The sequence below is a fragment of the Etheostoma spectabile genome, chromosome 23, assembly GCF_008692095.1.
Source record: "Etheostoma spectabile isolate EspeVRDwgs_2016 chromosome 23, UIUC_Espe_1.0, whole genome shotgun sequence".
Lineage (NCBI taxonomy): Eukaryota > Metazoa > Chordata > Actinopteri > Perciformes > Percidae > Etheostoma > Etheostoma spectabile.
In genome coordinates this window covers 3,620,797-3,630,669 of record NC_045755.1, presented here as the reverse complement: position 1 = coordinate 3,630,669, position 9,873 = coordinate 3,620,797, and the positions used below count along the sequence as shown (strand labels likewise).

General features: G+C 40.8%; 1 protein-coding gene and 2 long non-coding RNA genes across 4 annotated transcripts in view; all 3 read right to left on the bottom strand.

The window, feature by feature from the left end:
* Nucleotides 1-9,873, bottom strand: part of LOC116672827 (uncharacterized) — a 174,131-nt gene that overhangs the window by 84,563 nt on the left and 79,695 nt on the right. The window lies entirely within an intron of this gene.
* camk1da (calcium/calmodulin-dependent protein kinase 1Da) overlaps nt 1-9,873 on the bottom strand; it is a 68,652-nt gene that overhangs the window by 27,177 nt on the left and 31,602 nt on the right. For both annotated transcript variants that reach the window (XM_032504680.1, XM_032504682.1), the window contains exons 2-3: nt 5,331-5,462; nt 1,056-1,130 (exon numbers count right to left, since the gene is read on the bottom strand). In XM_032504680.1, the coding sequence (XP_032360571.1) occupies nt 1,056-1,130; nt 5,331-5,462 (207 nt within the window). The remainder of the gene's footprint in view (nt 1-1,055; nt 1,131-5,330; nt 5,463-9,873) is intronic.
* LOC116672820 (uncharacterized) overlaps nt 8,003-9,873 on the bottom strand; it is an 18,440-nt gene continuing 16,569 nt past the window's right edge. The window contains exon 3 of the long non-coding RNA XR_004327638.1: nt 8,003-8,015. This is a non-coding gene — a long non-coding RNA (uncharacterized LOC116672820). The remainder of the gene's footprint in view (nt 8,016-9,873) is intronic.

The following is a 9,873-nucleotide window of genomic DNA, read 5'->3' as shown; positions in this document are numbered from 1 at the left end:
GAATTTGTTTTTTCCAGCTCGCAAGCCAATGGAGAGTTGCTAGACAGACCCTGGCTGCAAATTACATTTGCTGCCGCTAGGGTGAGTCTAGAGTTCTAGGCCAGGACGACAGCTCTGCCACTATTAAAAATGTTGTCAAATAAAAAGGCAACACTTTGTCATGAGTACATGCATGAGTTCCGTGAAAAAGCATGAATTCACTCATGTAGTACTTCATGAACTATGATTAATGTACAAGGATTAATAGTGTCTCTTGCATGACGTAATGGAGGAACAATGCATTCGTTAATGCATCACAATTAAGGTATTTGAATCATCCTGACTTCTGATTTTTATGATGTTCATGTCTTCTTTATCAGGTAAATCTGTAGTTAAAGTGACAGAACAATAAACTGACCAGTCACAGCAGTGTGTACACACAGTATATTGGAATGAAATGTAGTGTTGTGATCATGATTAACTTAACATTACTTCTTTATTGCTTCATCATGAATTCATGATCAAATGTTACCAATAAAAATACACCTTAAGTATACTTAAGAGATATATTAACAGGGATAGTATTATGAATGCCTTAAGCCATACAATCTCCAGCAGAAATGGTTTTCTTTAAGTGGATGCCTGTAGCCTAGATTAAAAATGTCACTGCAGCTATACATGAACACCATTAAATATCCGTGATGTCAGTTAAAAGATCCATTGTCAGATGAGGTCTGACGTAACTATGTCACAGTAACCTATTTAGGAGCCAAATCCTATCAACCTATTAGTGAGAATGTTACTACTGTACAGCCACACCACAACAACCGGCTGAAGCTACAGTGGATAACCCTTTGCCCTTTGCCACTAACACTAACAGCAAGTTTACTGAATTCCATGTGTAAAATCATTGGAGTGCCAATGAGGTTATAGCACATAGCTCACTTTCACAAGATTGCCAAATCAAAAAATCTCCCAGGGATGAGTTTGGGTTGGTTTTCTCAACAGCTACATTAATCAACACTACCGAAAACTCAAGTAGATAACAAGAAAACACACATAAAACTTCAACTCACAGCTGCATGATCAGGTAGAGGTGGTCAGGGCTCTCATGGATGTCCTCCAGGGCCACAATGTTCTCATGCTTGATCCTGCAAAGCAAAGACAAACCATCGGTAAAAGCGTTTTATTTATAGCGGCAACATGCATCTCACAATAACCCATTAACAGAACTAAATAACTTTTAATTCTACATGATTGCTGTTGAACTGCAAACATTTTGCTTCCCCTTTGAGCTTCTGCCACATGTAATATAAACATAATCCATAATCCAGAATAATACTCCGATGGTGTGGCTTTATGATCCAGACATTAGTATCTAGATTCCTCAAGGTCCATTTAGTAGCTTTTCTGGAGCTTTTGTTCACATTACATGATCTTCATCTGCAGATGCCCATTTGACAGCAAACGACATCTGCTGATATAGATCATACGATATGATTGAAAAGCTCTGGAACATCTACTAAACAGATCTCGAGGTGAGGTCAATGTGCCTGGAGGCCTGTTGACATTTGAAGACTGTAGTCATGGTTACAGTTGTCTTTTCGATGCATATTACGCAGGATCCCAGGAAGTGCGCCGGGCATTGAAGCTACTTTGACAACAGTGGAATTGTAACTTCCGTATCTGTCACGTGATGCCATAGGGCCCAAAAGACTTTCTCCTTACATGTGAAAGAGACGTCCGTACATCAGTGGACACATTTTTGAGCATCCCAACCCCTATGTAAAAGACTCATTTCACTATTCTAATAGGATATATTTGACCCGATAACATTTGGAAAGTCTAGAAGGGCTTAAAATATTTTATCCCCATTTCAAGTAAGCGGAGAACTAAACCGGAAGTAGCTGGTTTGGCCAGCTGAGGTCTCTAGTGTGCCTGCCCTATGGGCCCCATAATGGGGACGCAGTCGCTGATCATCTAGGTAATTTCATACAAGGAAGTTTAAAAAGTTTGGCTTCATGCACCACTATAAGAAGGAACAGGTCACTGCCTCAAACGCTGTATCCAGGTTTATTATACATCTATGGTATTTTGTGATCAGATGCGCCAGATCAGCTCAACTGTGTCCACATATGTGTGTCCACACTAGACACTTCAATACAATCTGCCTGATTGGATAGTGATCAGATATATTTCTGCGCAGATATAATATTTATTTCTATAATAGGTGCATCCAAAATGACACTTGATGCAAGAGAGAGCCTTCTTCTTTTGATTTTTCGTTGTAATAGTGGACAGGCCCGTACGAGACAAGCTTTGTTGAGGAGAGACCAGCGGAGCAATTAATGCTGCTACCACAGTGACTACATTGCTATAAGACAAAAAGGCCTCAGCTGTGCTCCAGTCCTGGCTTTCCTCCTCTCTTACCTTGGCTTTCGCTTGGGAGAGGAACTCCTGTGTGGCGCAAAGGTGTTGCGAGACCTACGCTTGATTAATTGTCCGAATTGTGCCCAAGTGCTGTCCCCACCTCAACAAGATCCGAACTCAATGCGAGCCAGGCCACTGCGGCGTGTTGTCTGGCTGATCGGATCCCAATGAGAGCAAGATCTGATGTCTGAGCGCACACATTTGACAGTTAATGCGCCCTGGCATGATCGGATGACTAAAGTCGCAATAAAAAGACGGCCTGAGAGATGCGGTTGAAAGCTCCTAAAAAATAGTCAGTAAATAGGGAGTGCACCGTGAATTGCAATGTTTTTGCGAAAAAAATAGCCGATATATTTCCAAAGTTGAGGAGGAACTTTTACACTAACATTTTTCATTCCACCCAGCACAAATTCTTCAGGGATTCGAACCAACAACATTCCATTCACTGAGGGCCATTTTGCACAAAACCCATTTTTATCTTCCCCTTACCTTTCTGCTTATTTCTGTCAGTTCTATTCTAAATTCTCCATGGTTACAGCTCTGTGATAAGGGTGTTTCCATCCTTATGTGTGTGTGTGTGTGTGTGTGGCTGTGTGTGGAGGTGTACATTCATAATCCTAACACCTCATACCTTGTACAATCACGATTGATTGTGTTTATAGGTTAATTATCTTTTGCATTGTAAACAGAGCTAAGACCGCCAGGGTCTATCTAACACGCATGCACACATTTGCACACAAACACAGATACACACACACAACCTGTGCGATGGCAGGCAGGCAGGCAACGCAGAGCTGATGCGTGACTCACACAAGTGTCATGTGTCTGAGATAATGATGAGAGCGTAATAGCAGAGTGGAGCAAGGAGGCATTCAGAAAAACCCTCTCTGCTACAGCCATTTGTTCTCATTCATGGATTTCTCCTGCATGTGTCCTCTATTACTTCTGTACAGATGGAGCTGCTGTGCACTAAAAGATGTAATGTGTGGCATTTTTTATTTATTTTTAATCCTAAAAAGACAAAATGAAACAGATAACATTAGCTCTGACATAAGCTGAAATGATAAGTTATTTAATTCTGATAATTGATTAACTATTAAGTCATTTATCAAGTAAAATGTTTTATCAAGTAAAACATTATCTTATTTCAGCTTCACAGTTGTATTTGCTGCTTTTCTGTTATCTACAGTATAATTGTAAATTGAATACCTTTGACTTTTGGACCGATTAAAACCATAAATCACTTGATAAATATTGAAAAGGATCCTTGACAAGGAGACTTTGCAATCACTGGTGCAGTACAATTTCTGAAAAGTGATAAGAGGATAAGAGGTGATAAGGTTGTACGGCGGCTCTCTTTAGCACTCGGGCTGGGACACTCCCTGGACATTTTCTACCATGGGAAATTAAGAAGAAATGTCAACTATGAGGATGATGCTGTTGGCCTCAACCTACTGCAATACGGGTGGTATTGCTAGTGTTCCTCCAAATTAAAACCAAATTTCTCAGAAAACATCCAATTCTTAAAGTGTTAGCTCTATTTGTCTGCCAAAGAACACCATCCTCTTCCTGGTCTGTGCTGTAAAGTAATCCATCCAATTTCCCCCCAAAGTCAACGTGGTGTCTCACAGTGTGTAGGTTAATTCAGACTGCCAGTCGGCTCACTTATGCTCTCATGTGTTTACAGTAATGACACTCATTTGTCTACATTAAAGTGTGAATCTCTCTCTCACTACTGGAGGCCATTCTCATTTTCTCTAATGTTACACAGTGCAGCCGAACGACCAATTTTATTGTCTCTAATAGAATAATACATCTCTATTGCCACAGCGCACAGAAGCCCAGCAGTTTGATATCTCTTTGTAATCGGGTGGTTACATGCTCGTGTGTAGGAGCGAGACAAACAGATAGTCCTTGTTCGAGTCCTGTGTTGTTGTTTTTTCTGAATTTCCGAGTTTTTTTGTAGAAAGTACACCTTACCTCCCTTTCATGCTAGTGTCATGGATCTGTGTTGAACACTGCACGGTGTATCCAAACATGGCATTGATCCCAGTTCAAATTGCTTCCAACAAATGCAAACAACATTGGTATCTTTTTTCATAATATAATAATTTAATTTATACTCTTTATTGATCCCTTATTGGGAAATTCCAATTCACACTAAGTTTTTATTCCACACACAGGCCTGATATACACACACATGCTCAGGTACTATACATGCACTAATGAAGAGATGTCAGAGTGAGTGGTCTGCCAGTGCCCTGAGTGGCTTGGGGGGTTCAGTGCCTTGCTCAAGAGGTGAACTGGCATCTCTCCAGCTACCACTCCATACTCGGTACTTTGGGCAAAACAGGGACTTGAACCAGCAACCCTCCAGTTCCCAGCACAACTTCCTTCAGACTGAGCTACTGCCATCCCAAACATAACCTCCATACATTCATTTCATAAAACAAATATAGTGATGTGACTGTTGGTGGCTGTTAAATATACCATACAGTATACTGGCCCTGATAGGTTGAATCGTGTAATTTTAGGTGGTGCTTCATCTATCATTTTTAGTTTAGGAGTGTTTTTTGACAGTTGCATAGTTTTTAAAAATGGATGTCTTTCAAAGCAGTTAGGGCATTTCTGACTCTGGCAATAATTCAGAATGATGAACTAGAACATTCACATTTACTTGAAACTCCAACAAAAAGAGACAGGATCCAAATAGAGTTCCCTGCAGGATTTGTGTGAGTAATACTGCGAAGCCGTGTTGAGCTCAGACAAAAAGAAGTTTCAATCGTGATGTGTGTATATGTGGTAGGTGGGCTGTGGATCGTGACCTGGGGGTGGATTTCTGGGGTGAACAGTTGCCCCGGTTACCAGGAATTAGGAGGCTTATGTTTTGTGTGTGTGTGTGTTTGTCTAATTGCACTCACTTCCTCAGCACAGCGATCTCGTTCTCGATGCTGCTCTCCTTCCCCTTCAGAGCCTTCTTAGGGATGCACTTCACCGCAAACATCCGTCCGGTCAGCTTCTCCTGGGCCAAGACCACCTCGGAAAACGCTCCTCTGTCAACACATACACAAGAAGTCACGTGAGTCACATGCAGATCATTCATTGGATGATATAACCTGGCAGCCTGTTTCCATAAACAATTGTATACATATAGCTACGAAAAGAAATGCAGTGCAATTCCGATTTATTCCCACATTTTTAACAGTAAGCCACAGTAAGTGGATGGGTGGTAGAGCTGAGAATACAGAGCTGAGAAACAAAATGCAATCTATTGACCAAGCGCACCCAGCAGGGTCTAGTCTACAAGAAATTCAACTGAAACAGAGAAATTCATCCTTAACTCTCCACCCTTACATAGACCAGCGTGATAAATGGTTTATTCTGAAGATATTCTAGTAGCATAGAGGCTATGTGAGGACAAAGACAAGTTGCCTGATTTCTTCCTGCCTGAACTCATTCCAGACATTTCATGCAGTAAGAGGTTTAATTGGGATTTAGTATTACACTTCCATAAATTTGGAACAGAAGATACACATACAAAAAGAGCCGGAGATAACCTTACTTGTAGCCCCTAGTATGGGTCGAGCTCCAAAAACAGTGCAGTGCCCCTTTAAACCCTGGCATTTGGTGGTTATTTCCTGTAGTTGGTTGATTATGTTCTACCCGTTCTTTTAATAAATCCATGGTACTACCTCTCCGAGAACTGAGACTCACACGGTCAGTGCCATTGCTGTAGCCAGCAGGAAATGTACAGTATATAATCATGAATAAAAAAAACAGTCAGTGTACTTACAGATTTAAAACTATGTGAAATCCGTTATGTTGCCTTAAAGATCCCATCTACAAAAAGGTACAGGTATTTGATCATCTTCATATGCAGAAAATTACACCGCAATGACAATGTGATCGGACCTGCCAAGTGTAAAATTAGATCATTAGCAATCTTTTTGTTTATTCATTTGAAACAACAGCTACAAGTCGACAATATCAAATCTTAGTTGCCTGCATCATAAAATTTGATGATCCTAATAATAATCACCAATATTACACAAAAAGTATTTCCATTCCGTATGTTTGTGTGTGTGATTGTGTGTGTGCACCAGGAAGACAAGCAGGGTGATGAATGAAGATGAGCCTATTGCGAGTTAATCTGCCCGAACCGTGTTGACTCCTGTGTCGATCTGCCATCAGCTCTACTGATGTCGCATTAGGGTAAATATCTCTTCTCTCTCCGTTTCTCTCCCCTTCTTCTGTCTCTTCTTGCACAACTATAAAACTATCTGCAGCTTACACAAATCCAGATTTATAACGTTTTAAGATCCGCTAAATGCACCATGATATTGAATTTAAAACCACAAGAAGGCTCTTTTTTAAGGCCCTTCATGGCCTGTCAGCTAGCTATACTATACTTCTGACTTTTTAGTCCGATATGAGCTTGTATGTAGCTTAAAAACCCTCAGCCAGAGGTTTTTTTTCTTTTTCTGTTTTGGAGTCCTTAGAACTTAGCGGGAAAGAAACAATATGGCAAACAATATGTGGAAATATAGCTGGCTGAGTCAGTATCATCTGTTAAATCTCTTTGTAAAACACACTTTTATAGGAGATAGCTTTTTGCATTGACAGATGTTTCTCCATCACCTCCGCAAAAAATGTATGCTGTATTGTCAATTTGACAAATATTACTTTGTGAACAAGACAACTGTGATGGCATGTCGCTATGACTCAACTTGCCAGTCTCCTGCCCACTTTGCCTAACTCCTGGCAGATAAGCTAGCCAGGCCATCAAGATTTTTAAATGTAAACATCAGAGTACCACCGAGAAAAAGGTGGAAAATATGAGCTCCAGCTAGCAAGAGCATCAAGACATTAGCATTCATTAGAAGTGTTTCTGGCTTCCACACACTCCAGGGGTAAACAGTTGGCTTTTTGCTAAATGCTCCACTATGTTCACCAGCTAGCTGCTAACTTTACTGTCTGCTGTCTGCCGAAAAAAAAAAAAATAGTTAGCTGAAACGTATAAATACCTGCTAACGCTAATGGCAACATCATTAGCTTCAGATGTACTATATATGTGTTTAGTGCTAATTAACAAATGTTAGCATGCTATCAAGCCAAACTAAAATGGTAAGCACAGTTAAAATTACACCTGCTAAACATCAGCACGTCAGCAATTACATTGTGACGTAGCATTTAGCTTGAAGTGCAGATGTGCAGCCTAGCATAGCTGCTAGCATGACTGTAGACTCTTCGTAATCTGCTGCCTTTGTTGAAGCATTTTGTATCCTTGATTTTAAAAAGTGCTTTACAAATAAAAATTGTTCTTGGAATTATTACAAAAAAGAAAGCTGCATGTCATACCCCTTCTCTCTCCCCTTTCAAATCTAAGCTGTCCTGTACAAATAAAGACATAAAGTACATAACTCAAACAGGCTTACGGTCCTTGTCACACAACTTTGACCTGATGCCCTTTGCTGCATGTCATTCCTTCTCTCTCTCTCGCCCCTTTCCCATCTTCAGCTGCCCTGCATAATAAAGGCCTAAATTCCCACCAAAATAATCTTAATAAAGGAAAAGTATCAAAAGCAGTTAGGTTTATAGTGATGAATCTGGAACAGCACTACACCAATGGGAGCAATGAAAGAAAGTGTTGATGGAGAGTCTAACGATACCCACCCAGATCTGTTATATCAATATATATACACACTGTATATCAGCCAAGACTCAATTCATGAATCACCTTCCATCTCTCCATTCGACATGCCTGCTTGCTTGAAATATGAGGCTTGCATCAGGTTGCCTTTTTATAAACCGTCATCCCATGCACTTCATCAAACCTTCCTCCTCCTTCTCCATGCTGAGGTTTTCATTCCTTCATTGTTACATTTGTGTGTATTTCGGTGTGTATATCTGTGCTGTAAGTGTGTTTAACCTCCTGATTCGAGCGGAAAGAGTCTGCTGTGAATGAGCTCTCTATCACAGCGATATGTGCTGCTGTGCAGAAAGCCCTGGAGCTCTTGAGCAAAGGACATTTGACAAGCTGCCCATCTGCCACCAGGGCGACTGGCAATAAGAACACCAGCGTGCCAACACAGCAGTAAACACTTTGTTGCCGTCGTCCCTGAAGCGCTTGCTCCAGGTGTTTTCCTCACGCCTCTCAGCGAGAATCTCGCTCTCTTCTCACCTTCACTCACCCCTCTTCTCCCTCGCTCTGTCACCCTCTCTTGGTTTGTCACCACACGTTCCACACATCTTTTACAGCGACAAAGTGATCATACTGCCGGTTGCCCCTGGTGATCAAGGTGGACTTTCTGGTGACCAATCAGGTCTCTTCAATTGCCTCACACACACACACACACACACACACACACAGACACCTGCTTGCCCAGATAATGGCTGTTGTGGGTTTAAGATCACTACTAGGGGTGGGAAAATAAATGTATTCACGTGGTATGTATTGTGATCGTTTTTGCTATTTTATAAATCTTTGATATTTTTTAATGATTCACCTTAATATTTATACACGGAACTGTCCGCGGCGACTACATCATATCTGTTTCCAGCAAAACAGAGCGAAAGAATTAAATAAATGTCAGACCGACTGACGTGATGTGCATTATTTAAAGAAAACTAAACAATTAAGATTTTAGAAATGCATGATGTATTGTCTCTAGAAGCGTATTATTCTTTTGTTTTTGTTAAAGAAAAAAAAAATTGCAATTCTATCAAATCGCAACACTTCTAGAATCACAGTAAATGAAAATCACATTACAAATCGTATCGGCACCCATGTATGGTGAAAGAATCAAATTGAGCCCTACTCACTACCTCTCAATCACTCTCCCAACACAAACTCTGGCCCCGAGTATATGTGTGTGTGTGTGTGTGTGTGTGTGTGTGTGTGTGTGTGTGTGTGTGTGTGTGTTTGTATGCGGGGTATCTTCTACCGAACCGACAGGACAGGAACACAGCCTTAATCTGCACTAAACTCCATTCCTCCTAATCCCAATAATCCCACAATTAAAACGGATAGAGAACAAACTATTTCCTCAGTCGCTGTAAAATGATAACATGTCCACATTAGTGTAAGTACACGAAGCAATCATTCCCATCGCATCTCCATAGCACTTGTTATCTTTAACGCCATCTCATCACACCAGTGGCATTGGTAATAATGAGAGAGAACAGTGTCCAGCAGAGCTCAAACTGGGGGCTATACAAAGGAGACAGGATATTATTCCTCGTTTTTAAAGGTATAGTGTTATGTTTGGCAATGATATTCAATACAAAAAATTTGACAATGCACAACATTTTTTTTAATTCTTCAGGTTTTCATTTGTCTTTTAAAGTGTTGTTAATGGCCACAAGTGACCGATTTCTTTCTGCCATTGGCCAACATATTTCGGCTTGTTTTTCCAGCCCCTCTGCTGTCAGAAGACAGGGTCGGCGTGGTGGTCCAGCATGGGG